The sequence below is a fragment of the Populus trichocarpa genome, chromosome 14 (assembly GCF_000002775.5).
Source record: "Populus trichocarpa isolate Nisqually-1 chromosome 14, P.trichocarpa_v4.1, whole genome shotgun sequence".
Lineage (NCBI taxonomy): Eukaryota > Viridiplantae > Streptophyta > Magnoliopsida > Malpighiales > Salicaceae > Populus > Populus trichocarpa.
The window spans coordinates 8,695,906-8,721,257 of record NC_037298.2 but is presented as its reverse complement, the minus strand read 5'-3'; the positions used below and the strand labels follow the sequence as shown (position 1 = coordinate 8,721,257).

The 25,352-nt window shown below is 35.1% G+C and overlaps 6 protein-coding genes across 14 annotated transcripts; 3 read left to right on the top strand and 3 right to left on the bottom strand.

Moving 5' to 3' along the window:
- Nucleotides 1–501: 501 nt before the first annotated feature.
- Nucleotides 502–1,998, top strand: LOC7491307 (nucleolar protein 16). The gene is made up of 3 exons (XM_002320974.4): nucleotides 502–922; nucleotides 1,514–1,635; nucleotides 1,717–1,998. Exons 1-3 carry the CDS (start codon nucleotides 580–582, stop codon nucleotides 1,840–1,842), a joined length of 591 nt encoding a protein of 196 aa, XP_002321010.3. The 5' UTR covers nucleotides 502–579; the 3' UTR covers nucleotides 1,843–1,998.
- A 1,290-nt stretch (nucleotides 1,999–3,288) lies between these two features.
- On the bottom strand, nucleotides 3,289–6,670 carry LOC7457940 (probable E3 ubiquitin-protein ligase BAH1-like 1). 3 transcript variants are annotated; one of them, XR_002977872.2, is made up of 7 exons: nucleotides 6,275–6,669; nucleotides 5,730–5,974; nucleotides 5,375–5,629; nucleotides 4,640–4,777; nucleotides 3,878–3,936; nucleotides 3,491–3,677; nucleotides 3,289–3,459 (listed from the first exon to the last, which is right to left on the bottom strand). XR_002977872.2 is itself a non-coding variant. In XM_002320311.4 (6 exons), exons 1-6 carry the CDS (start codon nucleotides 6,432–6,434, stop codon nucleotides 3,572–3,574), a joined length of 963 nt encoding a protein of 320 aa, XP_002320347.1. In that variant the 5' UTR covers nucleotides 6,435–6,668; the 3' UTR covers nucleotides 3,289–3,571. The 3 variants fall into 3 exon arrangements, 1 of the variants encoding a protein (XP_002320347.1); XM_002320311.4 differs by having other exon boundaries at nucleotides 3,289–3,677; nucleotides 6,275–6,668; XR_002977873.2 differs by lacking the exons at nucleotides 3,289–3,459; nucleotides 3,491–3,677 and having other exon boundaries at nucleotides 4,640–4,701; nucleotides 6,275–6,670.
- Nucleotides 6,671–11,946: 5,276 nt separating this feature from the next.
- LOC7491306 (universal stress protein PHOS34) lies at nucleotides 11,947–13,761 on the top strand. Its single transcript, XM_002320973.4, has 4 exons — nucleotides 11,947–12,404; nucleotides 12,511–12,605; nucleotides 12,945–13,066; nucleotides 13,466–13,761. Exons 1-4 carry the CDS (start codon nucleotides 12,221–12,223, stop codon nucleotides 13,551–13,553), a joined length of 489 nt encoding a protein of 162 aa, XP_002321009.4. The 5' UTR covers nucleotides 11,947–12,220; the 3' UTR covers nucleotides 13,554–13,761.
- Nucleotides 13,762–14,981: 1,220 nt separating this feature from the next.
- Nucleotides 14,982–16,498, bottom strand: LOC7491305 (phytochrome A-associated F-box protein). Its single transcript, XM_002320310.4, has one exon. The coding sequence runs from the start codon at nucleotides 16,332–16,334 to the stop codon at nucleotides 15,330–15,332; it is 1,005 nt and encodes a 334-aa protein (XP_002320346.1). The 5' UTR covers nucleotides 16,335–16,498; the 3' UTR covers nucleotides 14,982–15,329.
- A 1,208-nt stretch (nucleotides 16,499–17,706) lies between these two features.
- Nucleotides 17,707–22,497, bottom strand: LOC7462688 (serine/arginine-rich-splicing factor SR34). 7 transcript variants are annotated; one of them, XR_008057342.1, is made up of 15 exons: nucleotides 22,379–22,452; nucleotides 22,149–22,243; nucleotides 21,830–21,895; nucleotides 21,676–21,750; nucleotides 21,463–21,574; nucleotides 21,308–21,354; nucleotides 21,088–21,145; nucleotides 20,324–20,373; nucleotides 20,158–20,214; nucleotides 19,961–20,076; nucleotides 19,793–19,888; nucleotides 19,117–19,169; nucleotides 18,513–19,028; nucleotides 18,094–18,182; nucleotides 17,707–17,966 (listed from the first exon to the last, which is right to left on the bottom strand). XR_008057342.1 is itself a non-coding variant. In XM_002320309.4 (14 exons), exons 2-14 carry the CDS (start codon nucleotides 22,233–22,235, stop codon nucleotides 17,963–17,965), a joined length of 891 nt encoding a protein of 296 aa, XP_002320345.4. In that variant the 5' UTR covers nucleotides 22,236–22,243; nucleotides 22,379–22,452; the 3' UTR covers nucleotides 17,707–17,962. The 7 variants fall into 7 exon arrangements, 2 of the variants coding, with proteins under 2 accessions (XP_002320345.4, XP_052303197.1); XR_008057343.1 differs by having other exon boundaries at nucleotides 18,513–18,678; XR_008057344.1 differs by having other exon boundaries at nucleotides 18,513–18,546.
- A 1,748-nt stretch (nucleotides 22,498–24,245) lies between these two features.
- On the top strand, nucleotides 24,246–25,023 carry LOC7491304 (mitochondrial zinc maintenance protein 1, mitochondrial). Its single transcript, XM_002320972.4, has 2 exons — nucleotides 24,246–24,568; nucleotides 24,702–25,023. Exons 1-2 carry the CDS (start codon nucleotides 24,325–24,327, stop codon nucleotides 24,776–24,778), a joined length of 321 nt encoding a protein of 106 aa, XP_002321008.1. The 5' UTR covers nucleotides 24,246–24,324; the 3' UTR covers nucleotides 24,779–25,023.
- Nucleotides 25,024–25,352: the final 329 nt, after the last annotated feature.

The following is a 25,352-nucleotide window of genomic DNA, read 5'->3' as shown; positions in this document are numbered from 1 at the left end:
CATTGCTTTGTTGCTATGCTATCCTTGAAGGCTTATCCGGATTGATAAATTAGTATGCTCTCTATATTCTCAGTATCCATTTCGCATATACAAGAATTGTTGTGGAAAAGGATCTTTTCGTTCGAATTTCTTGCTTAAAATTGAATTAAATAAATATTTACTCATGAGAAACAAAACACTCTTTTTATTATTAATAATAAATACAATGATTTTATGCCGCCCGAATCTGATAGAATGGCATGAATGAATACGAGAATATTATTGGTATTTATATTTTGATTAAAAGAAAACAGCTACATAAATTACTTCTTTTATTTATTTTTTTAATTATTAACTCGATTTTGCGTCATTGTTTCAAAAGAAAACGGTTCTTTTCTTTGAAAAATAAAAACAATAAGTTTCAAAGGGAAAAAAAAAGAAAAAAAAGAGAAAGAAAACGCAGCGTTTTTCAGGAAATCGTAAAACGCGCCGTTGAACTATATACTCCAATTCACATCCTAGCCAATCCCCTTCATAAACCCTAGTTACCTTCTCATCTTTCTCTCTTCCTCTGGTGTTGCCCCAAAAAGAAAGACAGAGATGGGAGGGTCAAGAAGGAAATACAAGAATTCAAGGCCAAAAGTACGAGTGGGTCTCCCAAAGAAAAACCCTCACGTGTTCAAGCCAGCCTTCAATCTCCCTCCAAAGCTTCGCTCCCTTGCTGGCGCCGACATCTCCAAATGGGACGATAAGGCCAGTGTTATCCAAAACTACAAGTCTTTTGGTGTCGTTTCAAACCCTAACTTCCTAGGCGTCAGGTCCCGTACTTCTCATATCATTGAGACCGAATCGCTCCAAGTCGCTCCATCCCAGGAACAATTGGATGATGGGTCCGCAGATGAGTTCGAACCCATTGATTCTGGAAGCGACCTCGAAGAAGATGGTCAGTCCTATTCTTTGCTTCAGCTATGATTTTGCGTTCCTTTTTTAAAGATATAAATCGAATTAATCCCTTATTGTATCCTAATTAATTAATTTTCTGATTTTGAGGTTAATGCTGTTTCTTAGCACACACAACTTTAGCTTAATTCACATGCTCAAAAAAATTAAATAATTTCATAATGGAATTTACTTTTTTGGAGAAATTACTCATAGAAACGTATCGTAGTATATGGTATGAAAAAAGCTGAAGATTTCCTCTTTTTTTTTTTTCTAGTTCTGACATCTTTGTTCTAGCCTTTAGCTTGTTTGCCATCATTTTTCTTTAATCTATTTGGAATGCCGATGGTTCTGTTTCTTAGAAAATGTTCATACACGGTTGAAAATTATGGATCTTATTTCCCATCATAATTGACTACAGAAAAGCTAAAAGTGCTGTGAAGTGAATGTGTGTTACTCGCATGTAAGCTCTTCTTGGAATTTTCCAATTAGTTTAAGGATGATATGGATGCTTGGAACTTGAAAGCTAAAATTTGGAATGAATTTGTCCTCTCTCTATGATTTAATTTGTGATGTTAATATTTTGGTTGTGTAGATTTGAAATCTGCTCTAGGGAAGAAGCGGAGAGACGGAGAACATGCACCTTTGCAACCATTGACCAAAATGCAGCGTGTTCATATTGGTCAGCTTGTTGAGAAATATGGAGATGACTATAGGGTTGGTTGCCAATTCTTGTTTCTGGATTTGTATAATGTTTGTGGTGGTTGTGTGACTCCCTTTGACTTCTCTTTTTTGCAGAGGATGTTTATGGACACGAAGCTAAATGCTATGCAGCATTCAGTTGCAACTCTAGAGAAGTTGTGCGGAAGATACCATATGCATAAAGATAAAAATCCTCTGATAAGGAGTATTCAAACTCGTTGAAGTGAGGTCTCGTCTGTTACCTATTTTAATGTCTGTTATCTTGATTGTTATATGGGTAATCAAACCAAGTTTTGTCCAGGAACTATCTGTTGTTTTCATCTTTTGCTTCTCAAAACTACTAAATATTCAAGAAATTAGTGTTGTCTTTGGATTGAATGTGGTTGGAGCGTGGATGCAGAAGTGTTTCTTCTAAATCTTAAAGGAAAATTAGTGCAAAACAAAGCCAAGGCCACCCCAGATGAATAACTGATTAAATGCATGCCATTCTTGATGGTATATAATAAAGTGGGTTGGTCTGGCAGGAAAATCAACTGGAGTGAAGCATAATTAGCAATATTCATTCGCATAGTAATTGATTTGGTTGGATTGCAATCGCCCTCTCAGAATTTGGTTCATAGAATATATGACTGACAAACTCACTTATGCCCTTCTTTTTATCCTTCTTGGCCTTGGCCTTGGCCTGAACAGCATTCACAACAGTGTTGAAAAAGATTTGGATTGTGGACTCCGGTATCTGCGTTTAACGGCACTTATCGTCCCTCAACTATTGTGATTTTTGCACATTAAACCTGGTAGTTCCAAAAAACGCAATTCAATTCTAATAAGCTAGCAATCGTTTCGTTTTAAATTGTGTTGTAAGAAACAGGGGTTGGTTTGGGTTTTTGAATTTCTAGTTTTTTGATAAAGAGTTGATTTTTTTATTTCTTTTTAGATAAATTCTTTTCAAGTTAGATTTTGTTTTAATTCAATATTTTTTTTAGTTTCATTAATATATTTATTTTTGTAAAATTGGAAGAGGTATGTTGACCTGACAGTGAACCCGTCAACTTTCAGTATATCAGAATACATGTATGAGTGGGGTCCGAAGTAGAGTCAAGTTCAAAAACTTAAATTGGATGGACGGGAGGATGGCAGTCCTGTTTTTTGGAACCACCAAAATAGTTGATGAGCAAAGAGAGTGCCTGTGAGCGGCAATTATTTTTTAAAATATTTTTTATTTTAAAATATATTAAAATAATTATTTTTGATATTAATATATTAAAAAAATAAAAAAATAATTTTTTTAAATTTTATCTAATCTCATGTAAAACATAATACCAAGGTGACAAATGCCATTAACCATGGTAGCTGTACGGCTTCTAGCAAAAAAAAAAAAAAAGTGGAGTTAGGAAGGATTTTTGGTGTCCTTGGCTGGAGCTGGGAGATCTTACAAACCGGTTTCTTCATGGTGATCCTTGTTGCTAGAGTGGTAAAATTATAGCCTTCATAACCGAACCTGAAGTGATATCATGTGATGTTGCAACTTATTTGCAGCCCTAACTTTGAGTTTGCCCGTACCGCGGCAGCTCTTGTGGGAGCTTAGCTCACTCTCCACAAGATGCAGAATCATATGTGACCAAGATAGTCTGCTGCACTGTTTCATTCAAGAGGTGGGGAGAGAGCGAAGAAAAAAACAGATTCCTTTCATTTAAAGCAATAATCTATTCTCAATCTCTGAGGTTGTAAATCAACACGTGCAACGTAACAGTGTTCCGATCAAGCCAAGCAGATCAACATCTCCTGTCCACTAACTTGAATTGCAGCGGCATTTATACATCAACACATACGAAATCCTGGCTTGAGGAACGGAAGACATTAACACAGTAACATTATGGGAATTGGGAAAGATTTACAGCATGTTATCTGCGCCTAAATCGATCTATTGACAACTAGGAGAAGAAATTCCGAACTAGACACCCATGAATGCTCGACACTGAGATTCCCAGTGCTCCTTCACCTGCCGAATCCTCTCTATCCTTTCCGTCTGAAGTCGTTGCTCCCAGTACTTGTGGAAACTGTTTCGAAATTCCAATGAAAGCAAGAAATTAGCAAAAGGTATAAAATGTGAAAAACACAGGTAGCATGTCCCTCCTTCTCTCTTCCCTTCCTGTTTCTTGTGAGTCCCTCTGAGCGAGGAAGAACACGTGATGACGAGAATCTTAAACTTACAGCTAAAGTATAATCAAACTGATTTGTCATGAAGAGAAAAGGATACCTTCTGCTTAATAAAATATTAAGCTCTTCCAAGTGTAGGGCACCTTCGTAAACTCCGGTCTACAATAACAAAAATAAAGTTAGAAAATGAAGATTCTTAGAAAACGAAAAAGAAAAAAAACAGACCGTGCAAAAAAAGAAATGAAATAAGCAGATTGTTATTGTTATTGCCAGAAACATGCATCTGATACTTCAGGGTTTTCATTGAATCTGCCAGCATTACACAATCCAACTGATTTTCCTACATTTGATTAAAGATATAAGCCTTTCTTCATAGTGCAACACAAGACACTTCTATAACTTTTAAACGAAGCACTGGACCAGTATCAACAGTAAACTTGATGATGAAAAGGGAGGCGAAATATCGTGTTCATCAAGAACATTGTGCATGATGCCAATTAAAGAAACCAGGGGAGGAAATGGTTCAATCAGAATGGATAGGTTATTTCCTTCTACAGTACAGAGCCAGTGACAAAAATAAGGACGGAAAAAATAAGTCAAATTGCGTGGAGTCCCTGTGAATTCAGATGAGCAATAGGCGATGGATTGAAGTAATGGTAGGGATCGAACAAGGCTAATATTCAAGAACCTGTCGTGTAGCATCAGTTTCATTTTCCGAGTCTAATTTCCTAACTTCAAAAGGATCATTTAAAATCATCTCGAAGCAAAATTGCAGCGATGCTTAGCGGGCATATTGCTTCAAAGGAAAAGAGAGTGAGAGAGAGAGAGAGAGGAGAATAACTACTAAATAATGTTAACTAACCTTCCGGCATAGAGGGCATTTTTCTTTAGGTTCTGCTGCCTTGAGTCCATCGACAATGGTCACTGAAGCAGCAGAACAAGCACACATATAGCAGAATATATGGCCACATGTTAGAGAAACTGGATCAAATACAGTATCCTGTCACCAGTAGAGATAATTAAACAATCTAAATCAGATACCGGTCATCAAATCACAATGATAACAAACTCAATGCACACGCTTTACACTCTTGTAACGATAGCTATGTAGCTCAATACATGCACGCATGCGGAGAACAGCGTATGCACTTATAAATAGTAAATTATGAAAGAAAAGCTAATTAGACCAGAATTATTCGTCTGATCTTGAGGAGAGCAGATGCCAAATTCAGTGTAAAAGGCCGGGTTCAAATTGGCCATATCTCTTAATTCACCATAGAGACTCACTGTCGGGTAAAAAGTAAGATTGGTCTACGATCTAACAGGTCCCGAGTGATATATGGAACTAGAAAAGGAGGAGCAGCAGCTAGTGTGTCAATCCATAAGGTATCTCATGCATAAATGATGTTTTCCAGAAAAAGTCAACAAATTCTACCAGCTCTTGCTGCAGTCATTGTAAATTAGACCTTGAATCCAGTTGTGAAATTTTATTTGCTTCTTTTCATTGAAGATTAGGCGAGACATCAGATTTTAAACAAACAATTACTGGATATTATGTAGAGCATATTTCGTAGCAAAATGAAATTTAGTAACTTACCAAGCATATAGAACAGGTCAAATCAATATCAAGCTTGATGGAGTCAAAAAGCTCACAAGAGAGTGATGGTTTGTCATCATCAAAAGTTAGCGAGCACCCCTCGAACAATGCAGGGGCCTTGTTTGGCTTGACCTTTGTCTCCCTTAAATTAATGTGAAAAGCCATAAGCTCACAAAGCCATGGGGACTGAAGGATCTCAATGTGCATACTTTGAGCTTTTGACTTGAAGGCCTGTCCTTGCTTGGAGTAATGGATCTGTAACCATAGAGGGAAGATATATCAAGCTTGCTAACCTAAAACAGATCGTTCGAATTCAGTATTGTAATCCATTCATCTTATTTTGAGACAAGCATACCTTGTCATATTTCTTTAGTATTTTTCGAACTGCAATAGCATTGATCAGTGCATAGGTAACCAGATCCTTGCCTTCTTGAATCAAGGCAGCGTGGTCTTTTTGTAACCTGCCTTGGAACCACATGAAGTATTTTCGAAACCCAGATGCCAGGTGCAGCTCAAGTAATTTCTGGGCACGTTTATTGAAGCAACCAACTACTGCAGACATTTCCTTCACAAGGGATGGGAAAAAGGTACCATCGCACACTGCAAGTGAATTTGAGTTAAAGAAGGAATAGCAGATACAAAGAACAAACCTATAAAAAAAAATCATTATAACAAAAAACATAAGATGCCACTTCAAAAAGAAAAATTTAAATCGATGTAAACATCACTCCAATAAGAACAAAACTTCACGTTCTTCTGTAAAATCAGACAAACCTGCTAAGAGACACCAATATCCTAGGAATAGAAAGAAACAGAAACTATCATATCCCTACAAACTAACCAATGCTACAAATAAATAAGAAACAGTGGATAACAATCATTTGCAATAGAATTGAGTACCGGGACAATGGTGAGGACAGGACTGGCCATCATGGTCCTGGTGAGATTCAAAGTCTTTCCTACACTTCTTCAAAATCTTTTTGAGCTTTTTGAAATCAACCCCGGGTAGTTGTTTCTGCTGTCCTTGCATGTACTCCTGATATTTCTTGCAAAACTTCATGTTTTTTTCTTTCTCAAGAACCAGCCAAAGCTAGCCTCTAGCTCCTTTTGATCTTTCTTGTTAAGGAATTAAGGATGCTAGTCTCGTATCCACCGACTTAGTTCTTTATCTAATGGAAGGAGAGGACGTTACTTTCTCTGTCTGCATATCAACGGCTTGGAGTGCTGAGAGACGTGTATCTAGACCAAACCTGAGGAGATGACAGAAAGGAGGAGTCAATTTCTTAGATATTATGGAATCTTTTTCCGCAACCTGATCTCCATTTATCAGTTATTTTTCACCTTTTTTCTTTTTTCAATTATCCACAGTCGACACGTCACTCATTACCATATTCTTTAACTTCCAAGTAAAGCAGTCACTGCTTCGGGCAAAAAAAAATACTTTTAACTTTGAGAGAGTAAGTTTATAAGAAATAATAATAAAAAAAAATAGTAGTGGGAATATCCTATTTTTGACTTTTTGCTTGAAAATGAAATAAAATGATAAAAAAAAAAAAACAGTAGATGAAGTGATAATAAAAAGGACTGATTTTGGCAATAGCCATGTTAACCTCATAATTTTTATGATTCTAAAAAAATAAAAAAACCTTGTAGTAATTTTTGTCCTTGAGACAAACCTTAATAAATTCGAAAAGAAGAAGATGATGCATGGAAGTTTCTTGTCCAAAAGCAAATATGTCAGGGAAGTTCCTTGTAACCGTCTGGGTTAATAATGCCTTTTCTTTTTTCTTTCCTTTCCTTTTCACATGTTATGCTCAGATTACTTAATGATTTTTCAGTTTGTAATATTTGAAAAATAGATTTAACTTATCATATATAGATATATATATATATATATATATATATATATATATATATATGTAAGTAAAATCATGTAGAATAAATACATTATTGGAATAATTTTATTGTGTCTAACTATCTCGTGTTGTATAAAACCAAATGTTCTTAAAGTCCTCTTGTTTAGTCAGTTAGGGAAGAAAGTCTTGCTGACAAGGCGTGTGATTTGAGTTGAGTTTATGAAAGGAGAAAAAAATATTTTTGAAAAAATTTAAAATTTTTTATTTTTTTATTTTAAATTAATATTTTTTGTATTTTTAAATTATTTTGATGCGTTAATATTAAAAATTATTTTTTTATTTTTAAAAAATAAAAATAATATTATTTTAATATATTTTTAAATAAAAATCCATTTAAAAAACAACCAAAATTATATTTATAAACAGAATAGAAAAGGAGAGTTCATGCTTGAATTTTAAGCAATGAGACATCTTAAAGTCTCTTTTGAATTTTGCCTCGTGGGGGCGGTTTCTCACTAATAAGAAAAGCCGTGCGCAATATGATTTTATTGGAAGTTTGTTTTCTAATAAATTTAATATTAAAAGGTATAATTAATTAATTAATTAATTAATTTTAATTTTAAAAAATTATTAGTGTTACAATAAAAATGAAGAGGGTAACAATGGTAGCCCTCCTTATTAAGTTTTTGTTAAATGAATCCAATTCTCATTATCAAATACTGAAAAATATTTTTAAAATTATTTTTTATTATACTATTAAATATCAAAAAAATAATTTATTTTTTTAAAATTTATTTTTTAAAAAATAATATTTTTCAATAAATAAATTAACCAAAAAAAATCAAATCTTTCATGGAATGAGCAGCAGATATTCTCCAGATCCCGCAAAGAAGTATATTTTAAGCATCCTCGCAGCCCCAACCGCCATAACAGTGGATTTGAAGGTATTTATATGGCTATCATCATTAACTACAGGCTCCTTTAGTGCTCACAAGAAAAGTTTTCAAGAGCTCTACGTGTGTAGGCGTAGGCATCCAAGGGATAGAGACCACCGATATGACAACGCAGTCTGATATTTATGCCACGCTGAGAAGCTTCCGGTTGCCACGTCAGGGAGGATGCGGTGGGTGAAACAGGGGGCATCCCTTTTTTACGTCCCAGGTAAGCCAATAGATGGATATAAAATAGCTTCTATTGTCGTTGCTTGTCGTTAACGGAAAAGACAGCATTTGACGCCTTTCCAGGTGGCATCAACCTCTTTTATTATAAGGCCATGTTTGTTTTTGTTTACACCACCTCTTCTTGTTTACAAATTTCATGATAAAATCTATATTCTTTTGATTGAAAAACTTGTATAATTTGAACCGTCACATAAATTTTTATATAAAAATAAAATTAAAATTAAAATAATTTTAAGGAACTGTAATTATATAATTTGTATAATTATTTAATTTGAAAGACCAAAATAAATATTTTCAAAACTTATATAATGTTTGTCATTACCTATATTTATTGCATTTTTCATTTCATTTTTCATTTCGATTCTTCTTTTTTAATCCTATCTTTTTATTAAAATTTGAAATCAATTGCGCTTTTAATAGGACTTGATCGGCTAAAAATAAAGTTTGAGGATAAAACTGAAAAAGCTTTGCACAGTAATAAAAAAATCCCACAACTTTTATTATACAAGTAATTCCCCATATGCTATAAACCAATGGAGCATTTCCCAGTGGTTGTTGAGTGATGTATGTCATGATTTCACTTAGGTTATTGTTCATGATAAAGTCTTCACACAGCACACATGACGAAAGCTCGACTCGATAACAATCTTAGCATTATTGGAATGCTTTATGGGAAGCATTTGTTGAGTGGACTGTCCACTGTAAAGCACAGATCCTCCAACTTTTCTTTTTATATTCTCTTTTATATATATATATATATATATATATATAGATATAATAAATGATCAGAGCTTGTGAATAAGTTATAGTTAAACCCTTACAAATATTATTTCTGCTTAGTTTTCTTTTTTTAAAAAAAAAATGGATTCTGAAGATAAATCAAACACAAAAAAATGGGAAACATGGCACAGGACTTTAAAAAGAGGAGACTCGTCTATCGATAAAAAGGCAAGGCACTGACTCAGTGGTCCAAGAATTAAGAACACGATCTGTGGTCGGGTGAGCCGCTGTCCAGCTAAAGGCCCACCACATATAAGAGCAAACTCAATGAAATTAATTAAGCCCATACATCAAGGGGATAAAAAGGCGGAAGCCGATGAGCAGAAGCCTCGACCACTCTCTTGGCCTTTTCTTCTTCTTTCTTTTTTTTTCCTTTTTGACGAATGAATCATTTTTTTTCATTGGCTTTGGCTAGATTCTTTGAGATTAATCTTGGACCCATTCGAGTACTCGTCACAGTTTGGATTTTATTTATTAGAAACATTCTTTTTTTTGTTTTTGATAGCCCGGGGTGTCCGGGTCAGCTTGCGCGTACCGTATCTAATCCCCGAACCTACTGAACACCCTTGCAAGCCTAGTAGGCAGGTAAGGCACTGCGGGAATAACATGCGTGCACAGAGAGAATTAATCTGAATGCTGAGAAAGGAAACAAATCCCTGCAATGACCGCTAGGCCACGACAAAACATTCTTGATTACTTTGATAGTGGAGTAACAATTTAGGATTTGGTTGCAGGCTAATTTCTTAGCATTTATCTATGCAATGAAAACGAAGGATAGAATAACTTTGGTGTTTAATTTTCGTCCATGCAGGATTTGGAAGGAATGCCCTTTATTCTTAAAAATTAATTTTAATGCTATTGATGTGACAATGGATGCAATGAATATGATGAAATAAAATTCAAATGAATAAATGAGTTGTCTTTTATATTGGTTTTTTTATATGTCTTTGTAGAGTTAATTGGTTTGAACTCTCATTTAATCCTAGATCTACTTCCGTAATTTTAAATCTATATTACAAAGTTATATGGGAATTAATATAATTAAATTCACTTGTATATAGATATTAGTTCAATTAAAAAAATAACCAAAAAATTAAAAAAAAAACTTTAATGTAAAGTAAATTCAATAATTGTAATGAGAAAATAATACTTACATTCATAGAGTGATTCATACTTTGATTACATCCACGAATTGAAACTTCTAAATAATTGAATATTTTTTTGGTATTTTTTATTTTTAAAACAAAAACTATAAGCTTACTGATTATAAAAAAAAATTACAAGTCTACTTAATTATCGTTTACAAAGTTATCACCTACTTCTACAAGTTCTCATCTACTTATTATCAATCTACAATTACATGCTTACTTGATAAACATCTACTTATTATCAATCTACAATTACATGCTTACTTGATAAACAGGTTTTGAAGATTTTATAAATTTGATTAAATTGCAATGCAATTATTGTTGTTTTGTTGAGTTGATAGTTATCTTCTTTTTAGATACTTTACCTTCTTTAAATAAAAAAAATTCAAGATAATTTTCAGGTAATTATCACTTATTCTATTCATGGTAACTCCTGGCAGCTACCCATTTATTTTATTCAAGCTATCTATCAATTTCTTTAAATATGTATGAAGAGGATAAGCTATTCAATTTTCTACTGGGTTTGTGGTGTTCGGCCCAAGCAGAATTAAGACTACAAAAGGTAACTAATCTGTCTTCGGCCATTGGTGTGGCAAATAGGCATGGGTTTGTTGCGCCACCTTCAAATCCAAAGCAAAGGATAAGTGGGAAGAAAGTGAAAAAAATCGATGGGAGAGGATTCAAGCACAAGGGTAAAGACAAGCAACTAGATGTGTCGGGCAAAGAATCCACATTATGCAAGAGAATTCTTGAAAAGAGAGAAATTAGGTGCTTTTCTGGTTAACAACACTGAAAATAATAATAAAAAAAAGATTATAAGTGGTTTAGTACTAAAAATACACGTAAACTGACACAAACACTCATAAAAATAATAAAAAAAAAAAACAGGCATGCTGTTCTAGAATTTTGAAGACTCCGTTACAAATGCTATCCTTAATCTCCTAGTATAATAATGTATGGATTTTTGTGCAAAGATTAATTTAAGGTTTGGCTCTTTAATTCACTTGCAAACGTTAATTGTTATGATCCGATAGCATTCGTTAATTCAAGATTTCAAGGGTAAAGCTAATAATTATTATATATAGTTTTTAATAGCAAAAATACGTGACATTAATAGGCAGAATCTTCATGATAAACAACTCAGGCACATAGTCTAGTTTTATACTGTTATCTCCTCCGGACATGATTTTCGGTTTTACTTGGATTAAATTATTGTTTATTTTTGTATTTTAAAGGTATTTTTGAAAAAAAAATTGAAATTGTTTTTGAATTTCTTTTTATATTTTCAAATTGTTTTAATATGCTAATATTAAAATTAAATTTAAAAAAATAAAAAATATATTTTTAATATATTTTTAAATAAAAAACACTTTAAAAATCCAACATCAAATTTACCCTAAATTCTTAAGCGGTCTTTGCGTATCACATCGCAACACGTTCACTGTACCCCCGGCATCTTACAAACGACATCGTCTCCTCTATCGATTTATCCAGATAACAATCGTTCTTTCGAGAAGGGCATTGATTCCAATCCTTGTCAGTTGGCGTATAAAAACGTAACACGTCCCTTCTAGGTTTTTTCTGGCTTTCCCAAGAATATTTAAAAATATATTTATATAAAATTATTTTCAGTGTTAGTGTTTGATTCTGGGGTTTACGTGTTTTCGAAAAAAAAATAATATATTTTTAAATTATTTAATATAGTAATATTAAAAATAAATTTAAAAAATAATAAAAAATGTTATAATAAATTTTTAAACAAAAACACTGAAAAATCACAGACGCTATCATCAAATCCAAAGAGAAATCCTCTCTAGTTTTTCAACCTTTTCTGATATTAACAGAGAGAGAGAGAGAGAGAGAAATAGTGTAAGCATCAATATGGCAACCTTAGAGAAGCAAGTGATGGTGGTTGGGATTGATGATAGCGAGCACAGCACATACGCTTTGGAGTGGACTTTGGATCACTTCTTCACTCCCTCTCTGGGTTTCAATTCACTTTTCAAGCTAGTTGTTGTCTATGCCAAACCTTCTGCTTCCTCGGCAGTCGGTTTTGCTGGACCTGGTACCTCTTTATTTATTTATTTTCGTCTTTCCTTTTTCAAGAACAATATTCAATATTTTCTCTCTGGCTTTAAGTGAATAAAGTTGTTTTTCTTCTTTGTTTTCAGGGGCTGCTGAAGTTTTGCCATTTGTGGAGTCGGACTTGAAGAAGATAGCCGCTAGAGTTATTGAAAAGGCTAAGGGAACTTGCACCAGTAAATCGGTAAATCATCATCTCTTGTTAACTAATTCCATGCTTTCTAAAATCGATTAGTTAATTCCTATTACTTCATCTAATCGAATGGGGATGCAATCACTATTTAAATTTTGAAGGGAAGTTTGATTAGGAAAAGAAAAACTTGTGTTTAATTTAACTTCAATCTATTGTAAGAAAATGCGTTAACTACGGTCCAAAAGAGAGAAGAAATGAGGGCTTAATTTGTTATTTGGATTGGCTTTGCTTAGTGAAAGCAGGTATATATGACGACTTTTTTCCCTGATATTTTGTGCGGCATCTAGCATTCCGTTGGCTGTTTTCCTGATCATTTCAGCTTCTCTGCAGGTGAGTGATGTGGTTTTTGAACTGGTGGAAGGTGATGCTAGAAATGTTCTTTGCGAGGCTGTAGACAAACACAATGCTTCAATACTGGTTGTGGGAAGCCATGGTTATGGAGCTATTAAAAGGTCTTGATTTTATCTTTCCTTTTCTTTTCTTTTTTTGGAATTACCCAATGGTACTATGAAACCCGATACCGGGTACTCTCGATCTTTCATGAATATAGGTTGCAGATATTTAACAAGGCAAGCTATACACTGTACTCTCAAATGTTACAGATGCCTTTTTTTCCTGTGAAATGTATCTTATTTTGTTTTCAATCTAGTGCATTAATCTAGCTTTTAATCCTGAAATGACATTGAAATCCTGAGGCTATATATCGTTTCCTGTTAGATATTCAGTGTAAACCGTTGAAAAGCTCTTAGGAAGCTTGGCCACAGCTCCTTTACACATGGTTTTGTGCTGTCCAAAGCACTTGTTTGCCTGCAGAAAGTTTGTTTTAACGTGTTTTCATATTTCTCTTGCAGGGTAGTTCTAGGTAGTGTGAGTGACTATTGTGCTCACCATGCTCACTGCACTGTCATGATTGTGAAGAGGCCTAAGATCAAACAGTGAGATGATTTAACTGCTTCCGAATTAACAATATTCAAACAATGTAATTGGTCATTGTTGTCAAATAAACATATGGGATATACCGTCGTGTATTTCATATGCTGCGTAGTATTGTTATAGGACTATTTTGTGTATGCTATTGCTGCTACTATCTGTGTATCTATGTTTGGGTCTGGGTTAAATTGATAGTTGATGTTTGGATTACTGCAAAGATACTCCTCCTCCATGGTTGTTGTCAGTGTTAACTTCCATCATTTGTATCTTTCAATTTTACCTGTGCTTCTACTTGAGATTTTTTATTCATTCTACCCTTCCATGAGTGCCATCAATTTTCCATCCAAACCTGTTAACAAAATCCATTAAACAGCCCTGTAAACTCCATTAAATTTAGGCCATCCATATAACCATTTTGTTAGGTCATCTATATAATCTGTTTCTCACCTGGAAGTGATAAATTTCCATATAATTACTTAGATCCCCCAATCTTTGCAATCTCTACATGCTTGGCTATATCATTCTTCTCGGGTTGGAAAAAAACTCATCCTCCAGTTCTTGTCATCATGCTGGTGCTGTCATCCTCTAACGTGCAACTCATTCAAATAAAGCGGTCAAAAATCAATTCCCAAAACACTTTTAATACACTCTTAATACTGGTCATTAATGACTTGATCTACACCAAACTTTTAATCATATTATTCAATCTCTTCATCTTCCCTTCCTTCTCCTTTTCTTACTTCTCCTTCTCAACAAATCTGATAGTGAGCTTGCTGAATAGTTCTATTTTTGGGGAGAGCTAGGTCTCGGATTATTGTTGGACCCTTCCTTCTCGTAGTGATAATAATATTTTTTAAAAAAATATTTTTTTTACATTATCACAACATCAAAACTAAAAAAAAAAAACACAATCCCAGACAATACCCAGATGATTTTTAAATCCAACAGGAGAGCAGTAAGGATTATCCAGACTAGCCGAGAAAGGGAGCAGCAGACCTGGAGGCAAATTGTTATAACATCTAACTTTTGCAGCTCAAAAAACAATATTTTCATTTGACTGTATGCCCACGGTTCAGAAGTCTCATCCAAAACCATTTCTCTCGAGATGAACTCCGGAAGCGATGTTTTACAAAGTGGATCAAATCACCGAGCTGCTAAGTTTCCTTCCATAAATGGAGACCGAAAAATTATAGAAAATGCGGGCACTAATTGTGGAATTTCAAGTTCGAGTTCCACTACTGCTTGATGGAATATAGAACCTCGTACGACAAAGATTTAACACAAGCACACGCCTACAAGCTAAGCTAAGATAACACAAGTTCACAGAAACAAGATTGTTGAACTATTCTGCTTATCTTACACTCGTTGTTTTAACATATTACAATTTATTAGTTAGACAACGAGTTAGAAAAAAAAAAATCAAAAATCCAAACACCATTTTGAAAATAAGACACAATTCTTTTATTAAAATTGAGCATTACATCATCAAAAGAGACAACAATAGCATAGAAGATGAAAAAAAGAAAAAAACACATGACAGAACTAATTAAAAACATAACCAATTCAAATTGTTCGGTAATATCAACGATATTTTTTAATTAAAATACCGTTGAATATAAACATATTGAAATAATTAAAAAAACAAACCTAAAAATACATATCAAAATCATTAAAATGCATTAAAAAAACATCAATTTAATAATAATTTTTTTATGTAAAATACTTTGAAAACCACATTAAAATAAGTTAAACCATAATGCGAGAGAAACTCTAAAACAAGAAGCATCAAGTGTACAATGGCCAATCAGTCCAAGCACCGGAGACATGCCCATTTTCACAAACATAAGCCCGAACAACAGGCTCGCCATCATCATGATACCCGCACCCTCTCTTCAAACAAAATGCAGAATTCAAATCCCAAGTCTCCTTACACTCACAAAACGCACAATTCAAATCAGTCTTGCTCCTATTCCCATCATGCACCGTTCTCCAAACCCTCGATTTCTTAAAATTCTTAAAAATCCCTCTAAACAACATATAACTCCTCTTCTCTTCAGTGTGAACACAGCCGGGCCAATCACAAATGTACAAGCAATCCCCTCGAAACCGACTCGCTAATAGCTTATTCCCTTGTTCTCTGCACAAATTCCAAACCCCAGATGCCAAATGAGACCTCGAAGATCTACAACAAACTTTCCTTCTCTTGCTTACAGAAAAATCGACGCCTGCCTTGTCAACAACATCAACGCTTTTATCGTCATTATCACCGATAACATCTTCATTCCCTTCACAGCTAGCAGCAGGCCCATCCTGTGATTCAGATACGTTGTAGACGGTGTCGTAATATAAATCGTCAAATAAGGACCAGGATGAATCGCAGTTTTCTAAATTAGAACAAGAATCAGACGCTTGTTGTGGTTGGTGGGGTATGGGCGGTGTGGTTTTCGATTTGCGGAAATAATCGTCGGGGCCAAGCTCGCGTTCGAGGCCAAAATCGGAGAGCTCGAGAAGGACGCCGGCGTGGAGGAGGCCAGGGCAGCAAACGGCGAGCTTGTAGAGGGCAGACCAGCCGCCGGGGAAGGAGGAGTCAGGGGAGGGGAGGAGATCGGCGACGACAGAGGGGATGGTTTTATTGCACTTGGATCTCCAGCAGATGTCGCGTACAAGAGAGGAGAATCTGGAGCAGACACAAGCGAGGCGGGCCCAGTTGCGTGGATCGTCTTCTAGTTTGGAGAGGATGTTGAGGACCACGTCTTCTGAGAGTCTTGAGAAATCCGTGGTCACTGTCATTTCTTTTTCCGTTTGCTAAGTCGGAAAATGAAAACTCAAAACAGAGGAAGCCGGGGGTGTTTTTGGTAGTCTAATATCTAATCCAATTGTGAATTTGAAGGAGAAGTGTTTTCTTGAGGTAGAGAAGAGGGTGGTGTGGTGATAGAATCAGGTGGCGGTCCGCGATTGGTTCTGGAGACTAGCTATTTATTGATGGATGGTGAGGTGACACGACTCCACTGTTTAATCTATCCACTGCCTGCCACCCTCATTATTATGTTATTGCATTTTTCCAATTAGTTTAATCAACCAGGGCAGTTTTTTTTTTTTTTTTTTTTTTGAGACGGGTAGCAGAGGACTGATGAATTTTGTGAAGGGCTGCTCTATAGAGGGCATCGCATTCTGTAATTTGAGCTTCCACCACTCGAGCCCATCGTTAATCGTCATGTGCCAACATTCATTCCATAAATCACATGACTTCAGCACCACAGCAGGGAGTACTGAAGTTTTAATACTACACCGTATCGTACTTTACCGTGTGCAAGTAATAATGATATAAAGCGAAAAAACGAAGCAATCCACAATTTTTATAAAACTCCGTATTGCTAGCATTGCGGCGGTGGAATTGGGGTAGTGCCGTGTGTTTAGAATTGCGTTCAAATCGTTATTTCTCAAAAAATATAATTTATTTTAAAAAGCATTATTTTAATAGTTTAAAGTTACGAAATGCGCAGCACCCAAAGTACAGATTCTATGTCAGAACACAGATTCTATCCCAGAACACAGATCCACCTTTGCAGTGCGGGCGCATCATTATATATATATATATACCCTCACTTTTTTAATTTTTAGCAGCACTAACCAACCTCATGGGGTCAATGAACAGGACCCTCTCTCCAAACAAGAGGGTCCTATAATAGATATATATCAGCAAAACCCATCCACGCACTAACACCTGCCCACCATTTCTCCTAAATGCCATACACATGGGGTCGCATTCACGTGTCGGTTCATATTTCCCTGCTGCAGCTTCAAGAAAGATTTATATTCCCCAAGATCAATCAGGCTCTAGACACACACACACTCATACACACACAAAAAAAAAAAACACAACCCTCTAGGCAGGCTTGCCAAGGAGCCATTGGAACTGCTTTGACAGTCACTTCCGTGTTCAAAATCCTAACTGTGAAAGAAACCTCCCATGCAAACATCGAATTCGTAAAAATCATTTCCAGGAAGCAAATCCCAGCCAAAAACACTCTACAAAGTTAACCAAAAAAAAATTAGCCAGACACGCATATTCTGAAAGGTCCAGGAAATATAAGTATGCTTTAACCATGCCATCGCACATGTTGCGCCACCGTGCAAAGAAAAAATGAGAAAAAGCAACCCATCCAAATAACCGAGAATCAAATATATTATAGCTAATAAAATCCAATAAGGTAAACGATAACAATTCAAACATACAATCCAAGTCAGGCCTAGGCACAAGAATCTGAACATGGTGCACTTGGTAAAATTAAAACATATTGTTCACGACTCTTTTCCTTGTGCATTGTTCACCAATTACTTATTCATTCAAAAGTTCAAACCACATACTTTCAGCTTTCCCTGAATCCGTGGTCCATGGATAAGCCATTATCACCACCTCACCTGCCAACAAATTTGCAAATACCAAGTCAATACTCAAGTACAATAATGGGTCACCAATCAAAACATCTTGAGAATAACATGTTTCAACATCAGTAACTAAGAATAAATTAGCAGACGAGAATGAGACCGTGATAAACTCTTGCTTCTGCTTCTGCTTCTGCTATCCCTGGGGCTCCTGCTAACACTGTGCTTTTTAGGGCTTTTGCTAGTGCGTTTCTGATGCACAAGAACATCAATATTAACCAAAAAAATGATATAGTGTGCATGGCAAGCAGGCACAACTACAATGACTAAAACCATAGATTGGTTATTGACCAGCAGGGAGAACTGGTGCATTCAAGTGGCGGGTGGAGAAGCAAAGCCTACTTTATTATATTACCAATATGATGAATGGTCCCATTCTGTTATGCTGCCTGGGAACTCCATCTTAAAAGCAATTTTATTCCATGGTCAAGCCAACTAGGAAAGACAACTGCTAGCGCAAGATTATCCACTAAGAAACAGGTTTCTTCATATCTGCCTAAACCTACATGAGAAATAACTTACAGATGGAAGTGGAGATCTTGATCTTGAACGGGATCTGCAAAAGTTCCAGAAACAACCCAAATTTAAAATCCACACGTTCCTTTTAACAACTCTCATCCAAGAGCCTTGATGCCTCTTCCACGTCAGAGTAACCACATTCATAAATGATTATATGAAAAGCTATAAACTTTAGCAATTCAAGAGAGCCAAAAAAAAAAAAAAAACAAATCAGGCACCATTTCATAAAAATGAGACCTCAATAAAATAACTAGTAAAAAAGTTAATACATATCAATTAAAGAACTATAATGTGTTTGAAGACACCATCTGACAGTACAGAGGCATGCTTCCCTGCTGTACAGGAAAATCCCACAACGAGTCCAGCCAGAAGGTCCTAATAGCTTGGCAATAGTTGGAGTAGAAAAAGATAATGACAGTTTCTACCGCTCAATGTTGACCAGACTTCCAGATCCACTGGCAGTTAGTTCACTGATATCCAGCCTTATTATTGCAATGCATAATCTCCTTTGTTCCCAGTCTAGCACCCATGGACATTATGATGCTAAATACATTAGAACAGTGACACTATGAAGGTTTCCAAAGCTGCCATCTGAAAAACAGCATACCTCTACAACTGAACCATATCCCATCAAGATCCTAATATCCAATCCCCATGTCACTGCAATATATCAAAGAAGGCAATTTTCATACAGTAAAAAGAAAGAAGCTAAAGATGGTTTGAAAATCCGAATTGTTTTCCAATTACCCCATCCACTCAATGAAACAAATCATTAAAGTGAAAAAGGTTTCAGACAATTGCAGAAAGAAAAATGAATCCCAAGACAATACTTTTTAAATTCAAAATCAAATCCCCTCTCAAGCACATTTCTACAACTGAGACCCACAATTCGACGTATAAAAATAACCTACGGGTAAAATTATCATAGCATTAGTAATTGTGAACTTGTTGTAGCTGCAAGGCACAACTTTGTTATGCTGCTGGTATGTATATATATATATTATTTGACTTTGAAAGTTGAAGCAAAAAAGCTACACGGGCAAGGTCAGGTGGCAAGACCAATAGAATAAGTGCAAGCGACCACTTTGTAAAACATAGTTAATTTAATGCAAACATGGAATAACTCCATCACAAATCGGAAGCTTTCGAAGCCACAAAGAGTAAAGCGCATCTTCTTGTGTATTGCTCTCCCCCTCTCATACACACACCAAAAAATAAAATGCATGTTAAAACATAAAAGTACAAATCAGAACCTCAACAATTAAGCAAAAAAGAATTAATACCTTGATAGAGAGCGTGCCCTTGACCCAGAGCGAGAAACAGACCTCGATCGAGACCTTGCAGGTGATCGACGTGTAGATTTGTTTTTAGGAGACTTGCTGCATAACAATGTCAAGGTTGAGAAACAACTACACACCAACTTATCACCAAGACAATTGTTACACACAAACCTTCGGCTCCTGCTCTGACTTAAACTTCGACCGCGGCTATCACTGCGGCCTCTAGAATGAGATCGACCACGACTAGGGCTCCTAGATGAGTCCCGTTTGGAATCATATTCCCTCACCTGCAAGTAAAATGTGAAATATGAGTAACACAACATGTATGCATGCATGTGTGAATAGAGGAAGAGGAATTTGAACCATACACGAACATATGCCCGAGAAAATGCATTTCGAAACTCAGAGTCATCAAGCTTCTTAATCTGCAGAGGAAAACAAACCAAAGAATCTGAAATGATAAAAACATCGAACCTGTTGGGAAAGTTCAGAGATTATTCAAACTGTCAATGCAAAATCAGAGAGATAACTCACTGCATATTTCATGTCTTCATAGTTCGTGTAATCTACAATTCCTGTAGTGCCTAAAAGCAACGATAACACAACAACGTGCAAAACATTAATCCAGCATTACTCACTCTTCTCTAAAACCAAGTCCAGTAAACAACAGTTTAGAGCAATTAAAATAAACACCATCACGTTTAAGTCAAAAGATTTGGACAGAACCAAGGTGTACTATAAGTTCAAACTGGTAAAGGAATTACTGAATCTAATTCAATATAATCCAGTTAATACTTGATATTTTAGTCTACATCTAAATCCTAAAGAATTTGGTCATCCAATAGATTTTTCGTGTATCCAATCAGATTACTATAAATGTATGCCTGATTTTTTAATAAATGGATTGCTGGTTTCAAATTAGAATGGGATAACCAGATCAAAACTTCTCTGCAGCACACTATCCAACCAATTAATCTGGAAACATATTGGATTTTTATAATCCAGCACAGTGACAGCCCTAGCATCAATAATTTCAGTGACAGCCCCAAAGCAAACTATTTTAAATGTCCTAATCTTCATTACAAACTCCAGTTCATTTTCTCAAAATTAAAAATATAAATTAAAAAGAACAAAAGAAAACAAAGTACGTAAAATCTGTATCGAGTGGAAAAAACATAGCAAATATGCTAGCTACACAGGAGCCATTCCAAGCAAATTAAAACAAGAATATCATGAATACTGGCAGTATATCAGTACCACAGATAGAAGCAGAGACTCAAATGTCTTAAGTATCTTACCACTACCATCACGGAACACTTGGGAGAAACAGACATCTCCTGCCCGGCGCATGTGATCCTAAAAATTATATGAGACATCAAAGTTAACCCTAAGTAAGAAACAACACTAGGAAATGACACCATCCTAACTTCAATACATGCAGATGGAAAGGGAAGTAGGTGCGGCCATGGAAGGAATATTGCCAAGTGTTGATTTAAAGAGAAAGGAATTTGGGCCCACCTTAAGGTCTTGCCATGAAGCAGAAGATGGTAACCCAGTGACTACAACTGCATGGTGAAGCAAGCCTCAAATTAAAGACATGATGAGCTAACTAGTTTACTTATCCCTTTTATAACATGTAGCATGGTATAAAATGCATTATATGTACCACACACCACGATATTCAGAGCGCCTGGATACTCCCCCACGCCCACGACCACCACTACCACTATAGCTACTATGACGATCTGAGGATGAATGTCCACGCCCACCATGTGCAAGTTCCACCTATATGATAGGTGTGAGATCATAAGATGCACGAGTCTCAACTCACAACTAACACCTAGCCGGCAGCTAAAATAATTACAAGAAATAAATAAATAGCTAACCCTTAAACGATGCCCATCAAAATCATAGCCATCACGACCACGAATTGCATCCTCAGCATCTCGTGCCTCTTCAAACTGTGAAATTTTTTTTGAAGGAAAGTTGAAAACCAAGTACAAATGAAAAGAACGTAGAAAGCACATTCCCAAAACTCACCTCAACAAAGGCATAACCAGGGGGTCTTGGTGGGATCTTCAAATCAATGTGAGCAATAGGTCCATACTGCAACGAAAGGAAAATCGTTATAAGACTGCAAGAACAGGAAAAAAAAAAAAAAAAGTACAAGCTTCTCGACTGTATTCATCAGCCATTATTGTCAAAGATAGGAGTACTTTTGTGCATTTGTTCGAAAACCCTAACAAAAATTTCCTAGAAAACCAAGTTCGATAATTTCTTTCATTCCAAACAGTGAAAATCAGAAGCTATGATATATATTCGAATTTCCAAGAAACAACAAAGAGGAAAATTGAATTACCTTGTAGAATAGATCTTCGACTTCTCTCTCGCGAATATCGCCAGGCAGATTTCCAACATAGAGAGTCCTGCTCGCTCGGCTACTCATTTTTCCCCCTAAAATAGTCAAGTTCAATTCAACAATCGTCAAAATGTGATCAAAACAACAAGAAACTGATGAAATTTCTGAAAGCCTGACCAGACAACGAGTTTTATCATTCTGTTTTTAAGGAAAATATGCAGAGTTCTTACCTTTCGATGAATTTGATGATCGGAGCAGCTTGGAAGACTAGGGTTTTGAAAGGTTGGGAAACCAAGGGTGGATTAGTAAACATATAAGGGGTATTATTATGGTAGTGTTTGCCTGTTACGCAAACTACGCTTTCATCTTGTGCACCTTGCCTTTATTTCAATCAACTGGTGGAGTAACGTCGACGTGTCCTTCTCATTCAAGGACCCACTTCTTTGAGAAAAAAAAATTTCTTGACATATTAGACGTATAATAATTAAAAAACAAATGTTAACATTATCATAAAAACCAAAATATTATTTAAGAATCATAAAAAAATTGAATAACAATTAAAAAATATTTTTTTACAATTAAAATATTATATTAAATATTTTTTACAGTGCATTTTAATTAAAATTAAAAAAATATATTTGAACTCACACACGAAACAAATAGAACTACATACACCTAACCCAACTTAAAAAAGGCCCAACATGCAAGGTCTGTAGGGTATGGGTGAGCAAAAAATTAAAAAATCGATTAAACCGAGAAAACTGGAAAAAAAATAATCAAAAAAACCAAATGGTGAAAAAAAACTGATTAAAATTTTGAAAAAACTAACCGGTTCGGTTTGGTTTTATAACCCTGAAACCGAAAAAACCGAATCCAAATCGAAAAAAACCGAGCCAAACCAAAAAAACAAGTCAAACCAGAAAAACCGAGCCAAACCGGTTTTGTCCAAAAAAACTAAACCGCAACCGGTCAGTTTGAACCGGTTTTGGTTTTTAAAAAAAAAATTGATTTTGTTACTTTTTTTTTATAAAAATCAATCGAACCGAAAATAATCACCCTACTGCAAAGATAGACATACATGCCTAAACTTGTTTTTTTCCACCCTTTTTATTTTATTTTAAAAAAATATTAAGTAGATCATGTATTATTTGTTTGCTTAAATTTCAGCTGCTGAAGTTTTTTTCACTCTAATGACCAAAATTTAACATATTTTGATCCAAAAATACTTTATAATCTCAATAAATTAATTCATCATCCCAAATCACTATTAAACCAATTTTAAAATATGAAAAATACATCATTAAAACTTGAAAAACACATAAATGACATTCTTTTCACTGAAAGAAACACATTGACATTAAATTTGGTTTTTTTGTTCGTGAAATCTCACAAAATGACTGCATTCTCTTTCCTTTGTTATTTTTCGATAATTCTCTTTCCTCTATTGAATTTAAAAATCAAAGTATAAATAAAATAAAATTTTAGATTAAAATATAAAAGCTTTGAACTAAAAATGATAAAATCTTTGAAAAGTTGCTCCATGAACAATTTTAAAAAAGAAAACATGATATTTGATTCTTTATTACAGTCCTTCTATTTTTAATAATTTGCAAATAATGAAATCAAGTTTTTTTCAAAATCAAGCTTCAATTGAATATTAATTTTTTTTTTAATATTATTATAATCTCATAAAAAAATTAAAATAAATTATCAAACTTAATTTATAGCCATCAAAATAAATTAAAAATAATGTTTTAAAAAAATTGATTAATAGAGTAGAAAAACTTAAGGGTAAAAAAATACTATTGTTTGGGAGTATGGTTGTGATTGTTTTTCAAAGCGTTTTCCATGCCAAAATGCATCAAAATGATATTTTTTTAAAATTATTTTTGAAATCAGCGTATCAAAACAATCCAAAATATAAAAAAAATTAATTTTTAGTAAAAAGATAAAAATTTTAAAAATACGGATTGCACCGCGTTTCCAAACACAATTGTGAATTTTCGAAGGCAATTATTTTTTTTTAAAAAATAAAAATAAAAATAAATTTAATTTGTAGTTTTCCAAACGAAGAAAAAGGAGGGGAAAGAAAACGACGTAGTATAGTGCTGGCAAGAAAGTAAGAACGGTATTTTGGCTACGGCGGGTGGTGCAAGCGACAGCCCTAGAGGGAGAGATGGTGAGAGGAGGAGAAGCATTGAGTGCATACAGAGCGTTGCTAAGAGCGACTCGAAAATCATTCACGGGCGACTCACTGATGCTGAAGGCATCAGCCTCCGAGGTTAGGAAGAAATTCGAGGAGAATCGTGATGTAAGCTCCGAGACTGAGATCCAGAAGCTCCTCGAAGAGGCCCGGGAAGCTTCCCATTTCATAGCTACCATGATCGTCCAAGCTAAACTCAACGACCGAGGCGGCTACGGTAATAAATCAATTACCATCTTATTTCTCTATGTCTGTCACGTTATCTTTACGCACTCCAACTGTTCATTAAATTGCTCATCTCACTGTATCTGAATGTACTGCGACGATATTGTAATAAATTATTGCTGCAGAAGTGAAGCCTGACAAAGACCATGCTGGAGCAACACTTGAGATTCCATCCGAAGAGATTCTTCGGAAATCTGTCTAAGGAGATGAAGAAGAAGAAGAATAGACTTGGAACACACCAAAAAACAAAGACATGTATCAGTTTCAAATTCTTCTTCTATGGCCAACTCTAATGACATTCTATTTGGAGTTCCCTGAGAAAGATTTTTTGTGGTTTATCTATTATTGAAGCATTTTTCCCCGGCATTTGTGCTCCACGTTACCGACTTATGCAGATTTACTGAATAACTAGATATAAAGCCGTTGCACTGGTTTTTGTTTTTCTCAGTCTTCTCTTTTATCCTTTATTGTTTTTATTGGTGGGGTTATTTTCAAGTAGCAAATATCAGTTTCAATTAAATTTTCTTGCCCAAGGCAGGATCTGCAAACTAGACCTTTAAATATACAATTGCAGCAGCAATGTATGAACATTTGGGCAGCTCTGTCCTCACCCTCTATTGGATTTGAGCTCTTTCGTATATTTCAGGCTTTCAGCATCACTTTCTACAAGAAAAGCTACTGATCCAACAGGTCAATTTGCCAACAATGCCTTTTCGTCGTAGCTTCAACGGCCTTTCTCCTTTTCCTCACACAGTCTCTCAAACCTGGCCAAGAGC

Coding starts and splice junctions, on each gene's coding strand:
- LOC7491307 (XM_002320974.4), top strand. CDS start 580: ATGGGAGGGTCAAGAAGGAAATACAAGAATTCAAGGCCAAAAGTACGA. Junction 923..1,513: donor AAGCGACCTCGAAGAAGATG/GTCAGTCCTATT, acceptor TTGGTTGTGTAG/ATTTGAAATCTGCTCTAGGG. Junction 1,636..1,716: donor AATATGGAGATGACTATAGG/GTTGGTTGCCAA, acceptor TCTTTTTTGCAG/AGGATGTTTATGGACACGAA.
- LOC7457940 (XM_002320311.4), bottom strand. CDS start 6,434: ATGAAGTTTTGCAAGAAATATCAGGAGTACATGCAAGGACAGCAGAAA. Junction 5,630..5,729: donor TACTAAAGAAATATGACAAG/GTATGCTTGTCT, acceptor CTATGGTTACAG/ATCCATTACTCCAAGCAAGG. Junction 4,778..5,374: donor TGACCTGTTCTATATGCTTG/GTAAGTTACTAA, acceptor TACTGGTGACAG/GATACTGTATTTGATCCAGT.
- LOC7491306 (XM_002320973.4), top strand. CDS start 12,221: ATGGCAACCTTAGAGAAGCAAGTGATGGTGGTTGGGATTGATGATAGC. Junction 12,405..12,510: donor AGTCGGTTTTGCTGGACCTG/GTACCTCTTTAT, acceptor CTTTGTTTTCAG/GGGCTGCTGAAGTTTTGCCA. Junction 12,606..12,944: donor GAACTTGCACCAGTAAATCG/GTAAATCATCAT, acceptor GCTTCTCTGCAG/GTGAGTGATGTGGTTTTTGA.
- LOC7491305 (XM_002320310.4), bottom strand. CDS start 16,334: ATGACAGTGACCACGGATTTCTCAAGACTCTCAGAAGACGTGGTCCTC.
- LOC7462688 (XM_052447237.1), bottom strand. CDS start 22,235: ATGAGTAGCCGAGCGAGCAGGACTCTCTATGTTGGAAATCTGCCTGGC. Junction 20,215..20,323: donor ATGAAGACATGAAATATGCA/GTGAGTTATCTC, acceptor TTTCCTCTGCAG/ATTAAGAAGCTTGATGACTC. Junction 18,183..18,512: donor CAAGATCTCCACTTCCATCT/GTAAGTTATTTC, acceptor CTTGTGCATCAG/AAACGCACTAGCAAAAGCCC.
- LOC7491304 (XM_002320972.4), top strand. CDS start 24,325: ATGGTGAGAGGAGGAGAAGCATTGAGTGCATACAGAGCGTTGCTAAGA. Junction 24,569..24,701: donor CAACGACCGAGGCGGCTACG/GTAATAAATCAA, acceptor TTATTGCTGCAG/AAGTGAAGCCTGACAAAGAC.